Source organism: Kogia breviceps, chromosome 14, assembly GCF_026419965.1.
Source record: "Kogia breviceps isolate mKogBre1 chromosome 14, mKogBre1 haplotype 1, whole genome shotgun sequence".
NCBI lineage: Eukaryota > Metazoa > Chordata > Mammalia > Artiodactyla > Physeteridae > Kogia > Kogia breviceps.
In genome coordinates, this window is record NC_081323.1 from 67759729 (window position 1) to 67780178 (window position 20450).

At 45.8% G+C, this 20450-nt stretch overlaps 1 protein-coding gene across 6 annotated transcripts in view; it reads right to left on the bottom strand.

Annotated features, from left to right (window-relative positions):
- SYT17 (synaptotagmin 17) overlaps window positions 1-20450 on the bottom strand; it is an 81918-nt gene that overhangs the window by 28349 nt on the left and 33119 nt on the right. For 5 of the 6 annotated variants that reach the window (XM_059038028.2, XM_067012457.1, XM_067012456.1 and 2 more), the window contains 2 exons: window positions 6966-7086; window positions 5051-5206 (listed from right to left, as the gene is read on the bottom strand). In XM_059038028.2, the coding sequence (XP_058894011.1) occupies window positions 5051-5206; window positions 6966-7086 (277 nt within the window). Of the gene's footprint in view, window positions 1-5050; window positions 5207-6965; window positions 7087-8363; window positions 9812-20450 lie in introns of those variants that run through there. The other variant, XM_067012459.1, reaches the window with a different exon arrangement.

Consider the following 20450-nt stretch of genomic DNA (forward strand, 5'->3'; position numbering starts at 1 on the left):
ACCATTCTAAGCCTTCACATATATTAACTCATTTGGGGCTTGACAACATCTACTGAAGTAAGGGCCACTGTCCCCATTTTACAGATGAGGAAGCTGAGGCAAAGAGAGGCCAAGGAAAGTGCCAAGAGCACGGAGTGAACCCTGGGCATCTGGCTCAACGGTCTGGCCCCTAACCACTGCACTTACCCCCTCAGGGAGGACAGCCTGCAAGGGTCTGGCCTCAGCGTCCAGGAACTACTCTGAACCACTGGCGTTCTGCGGAGCTCAAGCTACATTTCTTGTCTCTCTCCTTTTTTTAAACTGTGGTAAAATACACGTAACATAAAATTTACCATTTTAACCATTTTCAGGTATACGGTGGCGTTAAGACAATTCATTGTGCAGCCATCCATCACCACCATACATCTCCAGAATCTTTTCATCCTCTCAAACTAAAACTCTGTATCCATTAAATACTAACTCCCCATTCTCCCCTCCCCTCTGCCCCTGGTAACTCTATTCTACTTTCTGTCCCTATCAGTTTGATTACTCTAAGTACCTCATATAAAGGGAATGACACACTATTTGTCCTTTTATATCTGGCTTATTACTTAGCATAATGCCCTCTAGGTTCATCCGTGTAGGAGCATGCGTCAGTTTCCTTCCTTTTAAGGCTGAATAACATGCCACTGTATAGACACACCACATTTTGTTTACCCATTTATGCATCCATCAGTGCACACTTGGGTTGCCTGCTCCCACCACCCCCCACACCCCGCTCTTTTTAGCTGTTGTGAATAAGGCTGCTTTGAACACGAGTGTACAGATATGTCTGAGTTCTGCTTCCAATTCTTTTGGGCATATGCCCAGAAGTAGAATTGCTGGATCATATGGCAATTCTATTTTTAATTCTTCGAAGAGCTGTTATCAAGCTACATTTCCTTTTTTCTTTCTTTTCTTTTTTCCTCCAACTTCCAATAACAGCCCAATAAGCCCAGTGGACAATTCTACTTGACTATCTGGGAGGCCTCTGGACCTCAGGCTGCAGTCTCAGGAGTCAAAAAGCATATTTTCCCCTCTTTTCTTTTAAACTTCAGCTGCAGAAATCACCTGATTGCAAACTGCAGAAGAACCCTCATCCCACACAGGAAAGGAACTGCTCAGAAGGCCCAGCCCACCAGCTAATTACAGGCTTTTACCAGGATTCTCCACAAATGCTTCAATTGCAGATCAACCTTCCTTTTGTTAGGAAGTGTTTGGAAACATGCTAATGCTCTGGCTTTCAGATCCTTAGCCTAGAGGTGACAGCTCTTTCCCCCAGTTGATAAATAAAGCAAGTTAGAACCTTATGCATTTGAATTCAGGAGAATCACAGCTTTGCCCAGATAGATACCAGCTTAATCCACATTTCTTTATTATTCCAGCCAGTGGCCTTTATGTAAAATGCCACCCCAGCTGGGATTTCCACTCAAAGCTGTGGCTCGGAAGGCTAACTGAGCATTAGAAATATCTGGGGGGCTTTAAAAATATAGAAATTTATAGACAGCCCAGGACCCCGGCTTAGCCCAGCTGAATCAGAGTCTCTGGGGTGGCATCTGGCCACTGGTAGCAGCTTAAAGCTCCCAGCTGATTCTAAAGTACAGCCAGGCTTGAGAATCCCTTGCTTAAGGGGGCACAGAGGCCTGCAATCCTTCCTGCTCTACAAAGAATATTTTCAATGGGCTTTTAACCTGAGGAGAGAAACCCGAGCTAGGGGCCTGAAACACCAACCTTTAAAGGAGAGAAGCAGGTCTTCCACAAATGGAGAGCACAGGCCTTGCTGATGGCCGCAGCTGACAACTGCCCCCTAAAGCTGGGGGAGGAGGGATGTCACATGAGGGATGTACGGTGGGGAGGTGGGGCTGGAAGCGCCACTCGGGTTTGAGGCTTCTGCCCTATTGGCCTCATATATGGGATTCAAGGGGTTCAAAACACCTCTGAAGTGTGTGCAAAATTTTCCGTCCTCCTGTGTATTTTTCTGGGGAGGGTACTCCGGAGTTCCTATCGCACGCTCTGAAGCTCTGTCACACACTCCTACCCCTGCCCCTAGAATGAATAACCTTGGCTTTTTATCACAGTATACCATGTGACGGTATATAATGCAGTTATTAAAAACAGAGTTAGATCCATTCATATTTGCATTGACCTGGAGGGACTGGACACACTTATTGTTAATGAAACAGAAGCAAGTTTCAGAGTGACATTCACAGAATGGTCCAGAAACCTCCAGAAGAGCAGGGATTGCTTAATACACAGTTCTGGAATTAACGAATAACTTTTTGAAAGAACTGACTCTTCCATATGTGGATGATGTTTGTGTGAACAAGGGGAAAAGTGTGGAGTGAGACACACCAGGACGTTAAAGGTGGCGACTTCCGGGAGAAGGGCCTGGAAGGAGGGGTGAGGAAGAGAGTAAAATTTCCTTTTAATAATAGTTAACAGTTGAGGGCTTGCTTTGTGCCCTGGCACAGTGCTCAGCATCGATTATGAATGGATCTCATTTAATCTACATAACAGTCCTTTGAGGTCTCCTTGTATGGTTATCCCTGTTTTACAGATGAGGAAACCGACGCTCGCTCGCAGATCTTGCCCAAGGCCACAAAGTCAACACCCGGGCTATGCAATGAACCCCCTCTGTTCTTCTGCTTCTCCGTCCATACACATCCTTCAGTTGTCTCACTCACAAGCATGCGCTACTTTTGTCATAAAATTTTAAGTAAAATACAAAAGTGTCAGGACTTTCCACACGGCCTCTCTCAATGCAACCCACCCCCTGCCCGAACCCTTTCCTGATCTAAAGGTGCAAGGTTAAGCCCTTTAGTCTCAGGAGGGATGGAGGAATCGATATTCCATACTTGGATCCAGTCTTGCTTCAGTATGGTTCCCAGAGCCTGCTGGCTACTTTTAAGGAGTCAGTGGAATCACTGTCTTGTCTTGACCTGAAACTTTCCAGGGAGTGGGGTCCTTGTCTGTTGGTAACTCAATCTGGACAGAAGCCATCACAGGCTCTATTAGAAATCATTACATCTGCTAGGGCAGGTGGCCCTGATTAGATGCAGACTCTCTGGGTGACAGGTCTTGAGAAAGCCCAGAACCAGCCTGCCTTGGAGGGGTCTTAGAGCACGGAACATTAGCAATCTTGGGGAAGAGAAGCAATAAGCTTGTGTAGTGGAAGGACTGCATGCAAGGACTTTTCAGCCATGGCCTGCTTTCTTGGGACACCTGCACCAAGGATTCTAGATTGGATCTAAACAGAGGAAGGTTTCCAATGACTCTGGGGCAGAACTCCTCAAAGTATGATGTCAGATCCTTAATGCCAGCACTACTTGGGTGCTTGAGGAAATGGAGATCCCTTGATTTTAAGGAGCTAGCAAGACCAGAGCTTGAATCCTGACTCTTACCAGCTTGAGACCCTGGGTGGATTGCTTATGTTTTAGGCCACAGTCCCCTGCCCTGTAAGTGGATGAGGATGATGTTGACTTGACAGGGTAGACTATGATGAATATTAGCAATAATATAGGTGAGGTCTGTGAAAAGGACACAGGAAATAATAACCATTACTTCTACTAACTACCTTGTACGGGTAGAGGCAGCTTCTAAAATGGCTCCAATGATCCCTGCCTCCCAGTATCCACACCCTTGTATCCTCCCCTCCCCTTGAATGTGAGCAGGACCTAGCGAGCTGCTCACACCCTTGTATCTTCCCCTCCCCTTGAATGTGAGCTGGACCTAGCGAGTTGCTTCTAATGAGTGGAATATGGCAAAAGTGACAGGACGTCACTTCCAAGACTGGGTTACAAAAAGACTCGAGCTTCCATCTTGCTTACCCTCTCTCACTCCCTCACTTGCCCACTCTAATGGAAGCCATCTGCCACGTTGTGCACTGCCCTATGAAGCAGCCCACGTGGGCAAGGTCACTGGCCAACACCCAGGAAGGAACTGAGGTCTCAAGCCAACATTTTGCAAGGAACGATTCCTGCCAACAACTATGTGAGAGAGCTTGAAAACAGATCCCCACCCTACCTCCAGTTGAGCCTTCAGATGAGACTGCAGCCCCCCACCAATACCTTAATTGCAGCCTTGCCAGAGAACCTCAGCCAGAAGCACCCAGCAAATCTATGACTGGATTCTTGACCTACAGGAACTATGAGATAATAAGTGTTGATTACTTTAAGCCACTAAAGTTTGGGGTGATAACTAATACACTCTGGAAACGGTAGATTAAATTACATGCTGGAAACAATAGATTCAGCCAGAGTGTGGCACCTGCAGCCTCTCCTTAAATACCATGTGCTCTGGGAAGCCTTTCAAAATCCTCCTCTCAGAGTTAGGTGATCCTATTTTCTCATGTTTCCCTATTAGACCATAAGCCACTTGAATCATCATATTGTCAAAGCTAACACAGCACTTACTGTTATCTTATAGACAGAATTTACTTAATCTTCATGACAAACCTATGAAGCAAGTACTATTATTGCTCACGTTTTATCGATGGAAGAAACTGAGGCTCAGAGAGGCTAAGTCAGCGGTCCCCAACCTTTTTGGCACCAGGGACCAGTTTCGTGGAAGACAATTTTTCCACAGACGGAGGGTGGGGGTGGATCGGTTGTTTGGGCGATAATACGAGCGATGGCGGGGATGGTTCAGGCAGTAATGCGAGCAGCAGATGACGCTTCGCTCGCTCCCCCGCTGCTTACCTCCAGCTGTGCAGCCTGGTTCCTAACAGGCCGCAGACCAGTACCGGTCCGCAAACTGGGGGTTGGAAGTCCCTGGGCTAAGTAACTTGCCCAAGACTTTAGTAATTATGTGGAAGTGCTAGGAAATCTGGCTCCAAAATTTACATTTGTAACAATTATACTTTGTGGTTCTATGAATCTTTTCCAAGTCCACAAATGGTGAGTTCAAACCCAAGTAGCTGAATACCAGATGTGAAGTTCTTAAACATCACCCTCTCTAGATCACCTTCTATCCCGAGGACAATACACTGAATATGCCTCACCTGCAGTTCATCAATGTCTGGAACACCACCTACCTGTAAACACTAGGCTAGCATTTTCCAGTTCTTCTTGGGGAACTTTGAAGCTGAAGGATTCATTGTAGAAAGGGTCAATTGTGCCTCTTAAGAAGGATGTCTTCTTTGTTTTCACAAGCTTGAGTCCATGTACCAGCTGGATTTTCACAAAGGGATCTGAGAATTGGATGTAGAATCATAGCGTTGGAGATCAGGAAACCCAATCCAACCATCCATCCATCCATCCATCCATCCATCCATCCATCCATCCATCCACCTATCCATCCAACTTCCCATCCACTTGACAGCCCAACCACTGACCCATCCTTTCGTTTCTCATCAGTCCACCCATTCCAGGTTTCCACTCCTCTTTTCATTCATCCATTTTCCCATCTATCCATCTATTATATATTCTTCCTTTTTCCCATCCAGCTGCTTATCTGCTCACCCTTTTCTCTCTTACTCTAGCCACCCAAAATTTATTGAGCTCCTCCCGTGTGTCAGGCATTGTGTTCATTTTACAGATGAAGAAACTGAGGACTCAAGACAGGAAATGATTTGCTTAAGATCAGGCTAGTGGAAGAGGAGCTAGACCCAGAACCTGTCCTAGTTGTCTGCCCTTAGAGACCCATTAACATGTCAGTGAGCCCACAGCCCATACAGGGAAAAACAGAATTATAACTATCATTCTCAGATCACTTTATGGTTTACAAAGAGATTCATGTACATTATCTAATTTTGTATCTGTTTAAACAACTCAGTAAGATGAATACTGTTATTATCTCAATTTTTCAGATGGAGAAATTGAGGCTTATAGAGGCTAAGTAACTTCCCCAAGGCCACATTATTTATAAGCAGTAGAACTAGGCTTTTGTTCCAGGCAGTTTGACTCCGGAGCCTTTAATCATTTTATCATACTGACTCTCCCATTGTGGTGATTCTGAAACTCTCCAGCCTTAATACCATTCCCTCTACTGGCCCCTCAAAACCTGTTTTTATAATGTGGTTTTTGAGAATACAAGTTGTCTTCTAAATTCAGCTGTCACTTTATAGCAAAAATAATTTATTTTAGGTATTACACTTAGAGAAGACTGTATTTCCACTACTGAGCAAACATGGCTGCTTTCATGATAATATCCTTTGCTGTCATGGGAAAGCTACCTACAAATGGAATGTAATCTGTTCTATTTCATTAAAAGTCACGTTTGAATTGGTGTGTTATAGGCACTTTAAATACAACAGTCTTTTCAGAGTTGGGATTTATAAAGACTTATGCTACTCTTGAAAAGAGCTGGGAAAAGACCCTCAGTGTGTCCACCGCTCTCACAGATTAGAATACATGGTCAGTGCACGCTACTGCCACCTGGAGTGTGGTGTCTCCATTACATGCATAGCATCTGGAAAGGCAAGTAACTTCTTTGGGGCTGCATGTGTACAAAGAGGATCTAGATTTCAGTAGTTATCACACCTGGTCTCAGTCAAACCCCTGCTTCAAATGGAGTAACTGGAATGGTATCACTTACCTGCCTCATCCTAAGAAACAACCAATCGTTTATTTTTTCTTTTTTTTTTTTTTGCGGTACGCGGGCCTCTCACTGCTGTGGCCTCTCCCATTGCGGAGCACAGGCTCCGAACGCGCAGGCTCAGCGGCCATAGCCCACGGGCCCAGCCGCTCCGCGGCATGTGGGATCCTCCCGTACCAGGGCGCAAACCCGTGTCCCCTGCATCGGCAGGTGGCCTCTCAACCACTGTGCCACCAGGGAAGCCCCTATTTTTCCTCTTGAACTAACATCCTAGATCTGGATGCTATTTTACCCTCAAAGGGTCGTATTAATTAATAATATCCAGGATGCAGAAAAAGAAAATCAGGTCCCTTGTGCCAAGCAAACATAGATGGCTTGTTAAAGAAATGGGGGAAGGAGAGGCCACACAGTACCTGAACCTTGGCTCACATCTGTCTGAAGAAGTTGCTTGGCTCGAATGACATCAACGTTCAGTCTCCCAGCACTCGGGAGATAATTCAGTGACAGAAGCAGCTCCCCCAGTTCTACCTCATTCTGCGAAGGAAGGATATGGTCAGGAAGGTGCATTTTTTTGGTATTCTTTTTGTACCTATCATGCAGGAAACTGATTCTAGCAGCTCACAAATGGACTTCTGTGGGTGGATCAGCTGACAGTGAGTGCCTTTTTCTTTTACTTCTTTTAGCCTCTGTCCCCACTTATTTTCTTCCATCTCTTTCAGAAAGTTTGTTCTGCTCTTAGAATGTTTCAGAGCAGCCACAACAGAGTAAGAACAAAAGCATCAATAACGATAGTAAATAAATGCTACATGTTGAGCTCTGTGTTAAGTACTTAACATGTCATTATTAGTTCAATCTTCATAACGAGGCTCAGAGGAAACAGGGGCTCAGAAACATATCCAAGGCCACACACAGCTAGAAAGTGGTAGTGCTGGTACTTGGAGCCAGGGAGGCTGATTCCAGATTCTCTGACCATTGTGCTATTCTGCCTCCCTGCAGGGTAACAGGGAGGAAGACCACCCTGCAGGGAAACCATCCAGGTGAGAAATCTGTTCTCAACCTGCAGGCAGAGTCCACAACAGAGCCCATGCTTCTCACCTCACCAAGGCAAGCTCAGACTGTGACATCCCTTGTTAAAGAGCACACATTCCTCTGCTGTCAACATTACCACACTCATGGGAAATTCACATACGCACCCAGTGCATGACTCCATACTTCCAAAAGTACCTAGAAACAAGAGGCCCCCATCTCTCTATCCCCTTAAACATTTTTTTAACCGTAGAAAATTTCAACCATGTACAAATTAAACACGCCAGTTCAATGAATCTCCGTATACCCATCACCCAATTGTACCAATTATCAACATTTTGCTGAAGGATGTTGCATCTTGTCTTAGTCCATACAGGCTGCTATAATAACAAAATACCACAGACAGGGTAGCTTATAAACAACAGAAATTTATTTTTCACAGCTCTGGAGGCTGGGACATCAGGGTGCCTACATGGTCGGGTGAGGGCCCTCTTCAGGGTTGCGGACTTCTCACTGTATCCTCAGCAGAGGGCTGGGAAGCTCTCTGGAGTTTTAGTAAGGGCACTAATACCATTCAAGGGGGGCTCCACCTTCATGATCTAATCACCCTCCCAAAGGCTCCACCTTCTAACACCATCGGACTGGGTGTCAGGATTCCAACATGCAAATTTGCAGGTGGTAGGGAGGGGAACACAAACATTCAGATCATAGCACATCTATACCCTGACTTGTGAAAAATTTTAGCTGAATATTTTATTTTATTTTAAAAATTTTTTTATTTATTTATGGCTGTGTTGGGTCTTCGTTTCTGTGCGAGGGCTTTCTCTAGTTGTGGTAAACGGGGCCACTCTTCATCGCGGTGCGCGGGCCTCTCACTGTCGCTGCCTCTCTTGTTGCGGAGCACAGGCTTCAGATGCGCAGGCTCTGTAATTGTGGCTCACGGGCCCAGTTGCTCCGCGGCATGTGGGATCTTCCCAGACCAGGGCTCGAACCCGTGTCCCCTGCGTTGGCAGGCGGATTCTCGACCACTGCGCCACCAGGGAAGCCCCTGAATATTTTAAACCACGTCCCAGACATGACGTCATTTTACGTATACCTCTTTCAGAGTGCATTTCTAACTGATAAGGACATTAAAACAAATATTTTTAGTATGGGAAATTTCCAGTCATATTCAAAAGAAGGCAGAAGAGTATAAGGAACCTCCTCATAGCCACCATCACTCAGCTTCAACAATTATCATCACATGGCCAATCTTGATTCACCTATCCCCTTGTTCAACTCCCTGTATTATTCTGAAGTAATTCCCAAACATCACATTATTTCATCTGTAATATTTTAGCACGTATCTCTAAAAGATCAGGTTGATCTATCTGCCTGTCTAACTATCCATCCATCCATCCATCTATCCATCCATTCTTCATCCACCAACCCACTCACACACCCATAATCACACACCCATAATGTCAGTCATTTGAGCAAATTAATGCCAAGTGGCAGCTCTAGAACAATGCTCCATAGATACTCAATAAAGATTTGTTGACTAGATGAAGAGTCAAACCAAAAGATTTCTGAACCGAGTGACTCAGTCCCCAAACAAGAAACAACCTTGTAAATTAACTCAGAGGTTGCAGACTGGCAGCCTGTAGATGTGTTCTGTTTGGTTCACATCATGTTTAAACAGATAATTCCTTGCTAATAATTATAAAATTTAAGAATCAAGATTTTTTCACACTAAAAAAAGTCTGGATTTCTTGTCTTTCTTGAAAAACAGGAAGGTCTGGCAAGGCTGGGCCCACATTCCCACCTGGCAACATCTGGCCACAATGCAGTGCCCTCTAGATGGGACCTGCCTCTTCACGTCACTGGGTCCCCACCTGTCCTCCTTCACCCTTTTAGGTTCCTGCTGTCCAGCTCCAGGCACATAAGCTTGCAGATTTTTCAAGAAAGAAATGGCCAACTCAGTGTCCTGAGTAATCAAAGAAGTTCAGAGCCCTTTACGCATCTGCTAGGGGTTTCATTCTTGTTCTTGAAGGCCTGGAAGATGCCGCATCTTCAGAGCATGACCCTGAAGACACATTTGTCCTCAGGCAAGGAATGCTGTGAATTATGCTGGTGCCCAGGCCATGGAGACGTCATTCATGTCCTGTGGACTTTTTGTTCCTCCCAGGTTTACAAGTGTGAGTGATGCCTTCCCTGCTTCTAAAACAAACCAGCATCTCCTTTGATGATGTAGCTGTAAAGACAGGGATCAGGACTTGTAATTCAGTCAGCTGAGCTGCATAAACAGGGCAAAAAATGGATTCAACCAATCTAGTCGTCGACGGTAGTTTGTTTAGGGATGGGCTCAACTGAGGAACAATTTAGGATGGCAAGAAATTAGCCTACGTACACAGACCAGTGGTTCTCAACTGGGGACAATTTTGCCCCCAGGGGACATTTGCCAATGTCTGGAGACATTCTGGGTTGTCACAACTGGGGTCAGGGATGCTCCTGGCACCCTTCCCTTTGTAGGATTATCCAAATCTAGTGTAAGTCCCGGACCCCAAACAAAGAATGATCCAGCCCCAAATGGCAACAGTGCTGAGGTTGAGAAACCCTGGATAGACAAGAGAAACGGGGGTAGATGTCTCTTTTGTGATAACAAGAAAAGAGTAAATATTCTTTAACCCAATAGTTCCATCCCCAGCAACTTAGCCCACAGATATCCTCAGACATGTGTGTCGGGATGTGTACACACAAGGATAATGAAGACAATATCATGGCTTCCATAGATTGCTTGTGGGCCTACTACGTGCCTGGACTGGGAATGGGATACGGTCCCTGCCTTTGAACATACACTCTGGCGGTGAAGACAGACAGGAAACAGACTAAAAAAGTCATGAATGAGGTGATTTCAGATAATGTTGAATATCAGGAAGAAAACTCCTGCAGGGTACGGGAGGTGAGGGGCCTTTCTGGGGATATGGAAATATTCTGTATCTTGATTGTGGTAGTGGTTACACAGGTGCATTTGCCCCCAAATCAATAAACTATGTATTTTAAATGTATTTATTGTATGTAAATTATACTTCAATAAAGTTGATTAAAAGGAAAGATCTAAAGTAAGCAAGTAACGCAGAACATTAGCCCTTGTCAAGTCTGGGAGACGGGTACACGGGTGTTTGTTATATTGTTTTACGTTAGAACTATTTCACTTAAAAACACAAAATAAATATTAAAAAAGAAAGCAAGAAAAGTTAGGCAAGAGAGTGGTGACCAATGGGGCACACATGGGGACCGCTATGTGAGCCAGGGTGGTCGGAGGGTGAGGCCTCTCCGTGAGGTGAGCTTGGAGGTGGGGGACACGCCAGGCAGAGAGAACAGCAAGTGAAAAGAGGGAGAAACCAAGCCGGTGTGTTCAAGAACAGAGGGAAGGCCAGTGTGGCTGGAGGGTGAGAAGAGGTGGTTTCTGGAAGGGTCCCCGGAGCCAGAGAAAGCTGCCCAGAGGCTGATCTCAGCCCCGGTTGCCAGGTCAAGAGATGGATGGAGAGAGAGGGGCCTGAGGACAGCTCCTGAGTGCTCAGAGCCTAAGTGGCCCTCAGGCCCTCTCTAAGTGGAGAGTGCTTTCTGGAGTGGAGAGAGCTAGAGAGCTGCTCTTTCCCTCCCCTGAGGCCATTGACTGAACCCTCAACGAGGCAGCTTCCTGGTGTCATCACCTTTCTAAGAAGGTTGCTTGTCATCTAAAAGCTTCTTTTCGTCTTCCCGTGCTCTCCCGGTACTCCACCCCCAACACAAGCATATCAAGGTTTTCATGTTCTATTTTTCCAGGGAAGCCGTTCCATTGATCGAGCCACTCTTTCTCTCTGTCTTGGGAGTGATCAGTTTGCAAGAGAGCTGTCTGGAATTTGGGGAACAGTTGGTAGAAATAGAAAAGAAGGCTAATAGAGCAATATCGAAGGGCTGATTCACTTAACAAACATTTATTCAACAGTTACGGGGGCCTGGGCCTGGAAAGTCATGAACATGGTAATTACAGCAAACCTTTATGGAGAAATCACCCTAGGCCAGGCACTGACCCCGGCAAGTTAAGGCTCAATCTCATTTCTTCCCCTCAATAGCCCTAGAAATTTCCATTTTACAGATGAAGGGATTCCAGCTCAGAGAAGCCACGTGACTCAAGAAATCATAAAGAAGGACAGAATGCGAGCTCAGCCCCTGCATTAACTCTCACACCATGTTGCTGCCAATTAAAGCATAATCCCAGCCATCAACAAGTCAGTCTGTTGGGGAAGACTAGGGAAGGTATAAAAAAATAAAAATGCCAGGGGCCTCATGCTCACAAGGATGATTATTAAAAAAACAAACAGAAAATAACAAGTGTTGGCACAGATGTGGAGACACTGGAATCCTGTACATTGCTGGTGGGCATGTAAAATGGTACAGCTGCTCTGCTGTAAACTCTGAACAGTTTGGCCATTCCATGAAAGGTTAAACATACAGATACCATATGATCCAGCAATTTCACTCCTAGGTATATACTCAAGAGAACAGAAATATGTGCACATGAATTTCACAGCTGCACTATTCACAGTAGCCAAAAGGTGGCAACAGCCCAAACTTCCATCAGTGGATGAATGGATGAACAAAATGTGGTCTACCCATACGATGGAATATTATTCAGTCATAAAAAGGAATGAAGTACTGATACATGATACAATGTTGTGTAGATGAACCTTAAAAACATGATGCTAGGCGAAAGAAGCCAGACACAAAACCACATCTTGTGTAATCCCATTCATGAGATATCCAGGATCGGTAAATCCATAGAGACAAAAAGTAGATTAGTGGTTGCCAGGATGTGGGAGGAGGGGGAAATGGGGAGTGACTGCTTAGTGGGTACAGAGTCTCCTTCGGAGTGATAGAAATGTCCTGGAAGTAGAGAGAGGTGATGGTCACACAATGTTGAGAATGTACTAAATGCTACTGAATTGTACACTTTTTTTAAAATTAATTAATTTATTTATTTATTTTTGGCTGTGTTGGGTCTTCGTTTCTGTGCGAGGGCTTTCTCTAGTTGTGGCAAGCGGGGGCCACTCTTCATCGCGGTGCGTGGGCCTCTCACTGTCGCGGCCTCTCTTGTTGCGGAGCACAGGCTCCAGACGCGCAGGCTCAGTAGTTGTGGCTCACGGGCTTGGTTGCTCCGCGGCACGTGGGATCTTCCAGGACCAGGGCACGAACCCTCGTCCCCTGCGTTGGCAGGCGGACTCTCAACCACTGCGCCACCAGGGAAGCCCTGAATTGTACACTTTCAAATGGTTAAACTGATGTTATGTGAATTTCACCTCAATTACAAAAATATTACAGGTCCTAACTGTTAATGAGCCATATGAACCAGACCTAGTGCAAGACTGAAGCACAACCCACTCTTGGGAGGGGCATGATTAGGGAAGGCTTCACTCAGGATGCATTTGAGTTAATCCCTAACAGACAGATAGGGTGTGTTAACGAAGCTAATCATGGTAGTCACTTCAAAATGTACACATCTATCCATGTCATCACACTGCACCCCTTAAACTTACACAATGTTCTATAGCAATTATCTCAATAAAGCTAGAAAAAAGAAAGATAAGTAGGGTTTTGTCCAGCAAATATTGCAGGGAGGCACACTGCACACTGATGGAACAGGGGACCCTTCACTGCAGCCCTGGCACCTTTTGCTGCTCTGATCCTGAACGTTCTTGATTTCATAACATAAAGTCCCGAGTAGCTTGCTACTAATAATAAAGTAGCCAAAGAGGGTTAATAATTTGGATTTCTAAAATAAATTAGTGAGGATTCTCCTTACAAACAATGTCTCTAGACATTGCCAAAGGTCCCCTCAGTGTAAAAGCGCCCAGTTGAGAACCACTTGTCTACCAGGATATAAATAATCTGACCCCTGCTTACGTCTCAGACCTCATCCAGCGGCCACCTCTGCCTTCTATCCCTTGAAAACAGAAGACCGTTCCTAGCCCAAGGCTTGCTGTTCCCTTAGCCTGGGAATCTCAACTCCAATGTCACCTCTTCTAGGCTTTCCATGACCACCCAGTGGACAAGAGCCCCCTGCCTCCATCACTTACTATCACATCACCTTGTTTTATTTCTTTCGTGGCACTTGTCCTTGTCGGATGTTTTCCTGTTCTCCATAAAGGCAAAGACAGTGGCCGTCTCTCCACCACTATATTCCGAGCACGTGGAACAACTACAGTCCAGGGGCCATGAGAACAAGCTGTGTGGCCCCAACATGGAGGCTTCCTGCACCACATCCTGGTCCGAGAGGGGTCATCAGCACAGTGTCTGTCGCCTGTCCTACCCAACCTCCAGAGAATTGAAGCTGAGGTGGGAGAAGGACCTGGGTGACTGGTGACACTTCTACCTTTTCCCGTTTCAAGACAACATCACAAATAGGCCTCTTTTCCTTTTTAAGAGCCTGACGAGCTTCATTTGCTTGAATCACGTGGGGTGGGCTTGGGAGAACTGAAATAGACCGTCCGTAAATTACTCAGATGAATCCAGAAGCCACCCTGCCAGCCCCCCGGCAGCTGGCTTGTGCAAACGCTGCTCCACCCTCCACCCAGAGAAAAAGTCTGTCTCTCTGCAGCCTCTGAACACAGCTAAGTTCTAATCAATAAAAAGGAAATCAAGGAAAACCATTTGGGACAGAAGGCACGTTCTGGGGAAAATAACAGCCCAGCTCTCCTCCTGACATACTTCCTTTGAAGTGCTTCTAATGGCACCCTGGCTCTTGCTCACCTAGCAGAGGGGGTTTCGGATGTGTGCACGTACTTTGAATGATGCCCAAACATAGCTGCTGTGCGCCCACGGTCTTTGCTCCTGTGAGTCAGAAGAAACCCTTTGTCTCTTAATTTACTGCACAAACAACATTAAAATAGGAATGGATTTTTTAAAAAAGCAAAATCCAACCACAATCCCAGCATGTTACACATTTCATCAAATGCTTTCTTTTCTCCACCGCCCAGCTTTCAGATTCTTTTCCAGTCCTTGTCAATAATCAAAACAATATTTGCATAGCTGCATTGACAGCACAGGTGAATTCCGAAATACCACCCCCGACCATTTTAAAACGTAAATAAACAGACATACACATTTTCCAAGTGATACTTTCCATCACAAGTATCATTTGTAAAGTCTACTTAGAATATTCCATTAGGCTGAAATACTGCAATTTATTTTAACCATTTTCCTATTGCTAGGTACTTAGGTTACTTTTAATGGTCTAAAATAGGGCACTCTGGCACTTTTCTTTTAGATTACATCCCTCTAATAAAACCCAGGGGTGAGATCACTGGGTCAAAGAATATATTAAAACATATCAAATATATCCAGATATTTTTCTGTCATTCAGTAATGAACTGCCAGACTGTTTGTGAAAAGGGCTGAACTAACCTCACAGCCACCAGGAGAGGGAGAGGACAGGAGTATCACCCAATATCACCAGCACCAGGTATTAACATTTTGACAAATGGATGTGGGATCAGTGTGGTTGCATTTCTTTGATTGAATATCTAGCCATATATCAATTTAATTATATTTCCTCTTTTACGTGGAAACACTGACTTTCTGTGTGAGTTCAATGTCCCTCCTCGATATATGCCCATGCTGTGGTCAACAATATACACTTCGCACTGGATTGTATTTGTCTGTTACTGTCAGGCTTTCTAATTATTCCTGTCCACTGGATATCTTACTATGGATTTAGTTTGTATTTCCCTGACTGCTAAAAGGACTGAGTATCGAGCTTCCCTGGTGGTGCAGTGGTTGAGAGTCTGCCTGCCGATGCAGGGGACACGGGTTCATGCCCTGGTCCAGGAAGATCCCACATGTCACGGAGCGGCTGGGCCCGTGAGCCATGGCTGCTGAGCCTGCACGTCCGGAGCCTGTGCTCCGCAACGGGAGAGGCCACATCAGTGAGAGGCCCGTGTACCGCAAAAAAAAAAAAAAAAAAGGCCTGAGTATCAGCTATTCATTTTTTTCTCTTCTATGAAAACCCTGTTCATTTCTTTTGACTTTTTTTCTTTTTAAAGAAAACTAGGTGTCTCTCTTTTATTTATTTAGTTAGTTAGTTAGTTATTTGGTTGCACTGGGTCTCTCAGTTGCAGCAGGTGGGCTCCTTAGTTGTGGCATGCGAACTCTCAGTTGTGGCATGCATGTGGAATCTAGTTTCCTGAGCAGGGATCAAATCCCGGCCCCCTGCATTGGAAGTGTGGTGTCTTAACCACCCGGCCACCAGGGAAGTCCCTTTTGGCCCATTTTTCTATTGGGCATCTACTGATTTATAAGAAGGCCTTTAAATATTATGGCTATGAAATTACTCACCAGTTATATGTTATGGGTTGAATTGTGCCCTTCCCCAAATTTGTACATTTAAGTCCCATTCCTGAGTGCCTGAGAATGAGACATTATTTGAAAATAGGGTTGTTGCAGATGCAATTAGTTAAGATGAGGTCATAGTGGAGTAGGGTGGGCCTTTAATCCAATTAGAGGGAGAAATTTGGACACTGACATGTACACAAGGAGAATGCTATGTGAAGACTGGAGTCAGGCTGCCACAAGCCAAGGAACTACCAGAAGCCAGGAGAGAGGCCTGGAATAGACCCTTCCTAGAACCTTCAGAGGAAGCGTGGCCCTGTCAACATCTGGATCTCCAGAACTGTGCAACAGTAAATTGCTGTTGTTTAAGCCAGTTTGTGGAACTTTGTTACAACAGCCCTAGCAAACTTATACATGTATATAGTTTTCCCAGTCTGTGGCTTGTTTTTACATTTTTTTTACCATGTTTTCTGATGAGCAGAAGTTTATAAAGTGGTAGAATGCATTTATCTTTTTCATCTATGGTTCACACTTTATGACTTTTTCAGAAATGCTTTGCTATTCTTAGGTCATAAAGATATTCTCCTTTTTTTCCTTCTAAAACTTAAAGTTTGGCTTTTCAAAAAGTCCTTGGACCATCTGGACTTGGTTTTGGTGTATGGTGTGAGGTAAGGCTCTGTTTTCATTTCTGAGGTAGTGACCCTCTTTTCTCCTATCTTTCTGCCCATAAGGCTGTCAAGGGTAGTGATTTTATGTTACTTCCGTCCATCTCTCCAGGTATAGAACAGACCCTGGGTGAATGCTGGCCAAGAGAAACATTTGTTTATATCCTGTGTATGAAGCTAAACCTTCCAGGGAAGATGGGAGAGAGGCTCAATCTTCTGATGTATGAGAGTTTATGTCTAGTGCTCAATGGCTGTCCAAATTAGATCAACCTACTTCAGATCCACTCAAGCATCTTGAAAGAGTGAGATACTGACTCTATTCTAAATTGGGCCCCCAGTGAGCATCTTGTAGCAAAGACAGCTGTTCTAGCAGAGATGCCGCCATAATATGCAACACTATCAACCCAAACCTGAATGGCAGACACGAAGCCCTGTCTCCAGCTACCCAGTGTCCATAATGAAGGACCAACAGTGGACAGTTAGGGAGAGTGACCCTTTAGTAGAAGCAGCAGCAGCAGCATCCAGGATGGGCCAGGGCACTTGCAGGGAAGTGGCTGGGAGAAGCTCTGCCAGCCAAGGGAGGGCTTTCGAGTCAGCAGGGTCCAGCCCCAGACCCTTCTTTCGTCTGTTCATCCTACTTCTGCACAGAAAGCCCCCCTCTGCTTCTCTGTGTCTTAGCTAATTAGACCTTCCCCGACCCAACCTGCCAGTCCACATATATTTATAGAGTGTCTACCACATGTCAGGCACAGGGCTAGCATAGAGTAGGTGCTCAATAATTATATGTTGACTGGGCAGTCATGCTAGACACAAAGGACACAGCAGTAAGCAAGACGGTCAAGGTCGCTGTAATGCAGTTCCTGATAGTAAACATTATTTAATGAATTATTATGCAGAACTAATTAATAATGAGATGATTTAATTAGCACTGTGGTGTGTGCTATGAAGAATAACAGGGTGCTGTGGCAACCGACTTTCCTAAGACTCCCCTGCAGAAGTAGGGACAGGAGTTAGTTAGAGGGCCAAGGAGCAGGTCCACTGAACAGTGGAAAAGGCCTATACGGACAAGGAAAGGGGGAAGGGCTGGGGTAGAGGGCAAGGTGCAGAGCTGAGGCTGGGGGAAAAAGCAGGTCAGCTCATGCCTTGCTGCCAGGTAAGGAGTTTGGACTTATCCTGAGGACTAGGGAGCCACAGAAGGCTTTAGACAGAATCACCTAATTCGACGTGCATTTTTAAAAGATCTCTCTGGCTGCACCTCCTTCCTCCTCTGATGGAAGCTGTCTCTCCTTCTGACCCCCGCCTTCCACTCATGCTGTAATTATTCACTTCTCTGCACCTCTTGTAACAAACTCTTTTCTGAGGCTATTTTACTTTTCATGTACTATCATTTCTCCGGGGCAGGGCTGCACCTTCTATGTTCGCCCTTACCTCTCTTTCCCACCCCAGTATTTGGAGGTAAGGTGGCTGGTATGCGTTGAATGGTGTCCCTCAAAAAGATCATAGAACCAAATCTCCCTCATGGTCTCCAGAAGGAACCTGACCCTGCTGACACCTTGATTTTGGACTTCCAGCCTCCAGAACTGGGAGAGAACACTTTCCTGTTGTTTTAAGCCACCCGATCTGTTGTCACTTGTTACAGCAGCCACAGGAAACTGATACAGTGGTGGTATAAGTAGGACGGAGTCACAGCCCTACAACCCAATGCCAGCTCCACCACGTACTCACTGTGTGGTCTTGGACATGCTGCTGACCCCTCTGAGCCTCTCTTCCTCTCCTCCTGGGGAAAACGGGGGGCATAATAGACACCCCACGAAGTTCTAGCAGAGACCAGCTCTTCTTGCAGTTCTGTCGCCACACATGACTGGGTTCTCACCTACCTTCCCTCTCCTTCTAGCTTCTGTCTCCTGGTCTTCATAGTTCCTAATCCCTCTCCCCTGCCCTTAAATGCAGTTTTCCCCAGAATTCAACTCATGGTCACCTTTTCTTCTTACATTATACAGTGTTTCTTGGTAAATGCTGTCGATGCCTAGGGTTTCAACTATCATATTTTCTATGTGTCCCAAACATGCTGATTTCTTTTGAGTTCTAGTCCTGCCTAAGCCTTATATGTTTTCTTTCCTCCTTCTCCTTTCCTTTCTGCCTTACTTGCTTCTCTTCCATAAATATTTTTATTGAACATCTATTATGTACCAGGCACTGGAGGACCAGCAGTGAACAAGACAGAAAAAATCCCCATCCCCTTGATCTTTACATTGTAGTGGAAGGAAGAGATAATAAAGAAATCAGTTTGCAAAGTCTGCTAGTGGTAAGTACTGTGAAGAAAAATAAAGCTGCCTAAGGGGAGAGAAAGTGATGGGGCTGCTCTTAAAGAGGGAAGGCAAGGAAGGCCTCTCTGAGATGGTGACATTGAGGGCAGACCTAAATGAAGAAAGGAGGGAGCCATGCAGGTATCTGGAGGGAGAGCATTCCAGGCAGAGACAGCAAGTGCAAAGGCCCTGAGGCAGGACCATGCTTGGTGTGTTTGAGAAACCCAACAGAGTTGGTATGGCTGGAGCAGAGTGAGGGAGGCCACCAACAGGGAAAAACAGGTTGGAGGGAGAAGGGATTGGGTCTTGTTTAGATTTTATCTTGAATGAGACGGGAAACCACTGGAAAGTTGGAAGCAGGAGAAAGACCTGAGCCGATATTCATTTTACTAGATTCCCTGGCTGCCGTGTTGAGAATATATTGAGGTAGGCAAACGGATGAAGCAGGGAGACCCATAGGAGAGTTACGATAATCCAGGTGAGAGGTGAAGGTGGCCTGGACCAGAGAGTTGGAGTGGAGGTAACTGGAAGTGGTTGGTAGGGCTGGCACGGTTTGCTGATGGTTGAAGGATAAGACTCCTAGGTTTAGGGGTAAATGCTGATACCACTGATGGATATGGAGAACATGCGTGGAGGAGCAGTCTGGGGAGAAATCAACAGTTCAGTCTTGAACGTATTATGAGTGAGGTGTCGGCCAGCCATCCAGGCAGGGGACAGGCCTAGGCTTACAGAGTTCCATGTTTCCATAGCTGCCCTCATCAGAAGCATCCCTGGGGGATTTACGGGGCCTCCCCAAACCTACTTGATCAGATTCTTCGTAGGAGGGGCCTGGGAGTTTGTATTTTAAACAAGTGCCCCAGAAAAACTGATAACACAGGTGTTTCAAGCGATGGGCTCAGACACAATCACTTAGGGAGTTTAACTTTAGTCCACAGGAAATCTCCAAGTGGATGCTCCACGGTCATCCTCAACCCCAGCATCCCAAAATGAACTATTCATCACCACCCCCTCTCATCCCCGCCTGTTCCTCACTGCCCAGCTCCCCCAGCCAGCAAGCCCCTCAAACTGAACAAGATCCTGGAGGCCTCCTTCACACCCTCGTCCCTCATGTCACCTCCAAAAACTAAATATCCTCGACTCCGAGCCCACCCCTGCCCTCAGTCACAGCAGGACGCCTCGCCCACTAGTTACAGGGCCACCCGCCTCTGCTCTCACACTTCTCTCAACCAGTGCTCCTCAACCAGGCTATGTGCCCCCAGGGGACATTTGGCAGTGCCTGCAGACAGTTTTGGTTGTCACAACTGGGGTAGGAGGTGCTACTGGCATCTAGTGGGTAGAGACCAGAGATGCTGTTAATAATACTCGGTCCCGCCTAAAAGAGAATGATCTGGCCCAAGATCAGTAGTGTTGAGAGTGAGCTCTAACCTATCTGGTCTAAACACCCCAGAGGATTAGCCTAAAATGCAACCCTGGCCAGGTTTCCCTGCTATTTATCATCTTTCAGTGGCTCCTGCCCCCATGCCCCGCCCCCCGCAATCAGGATAAACGCCAT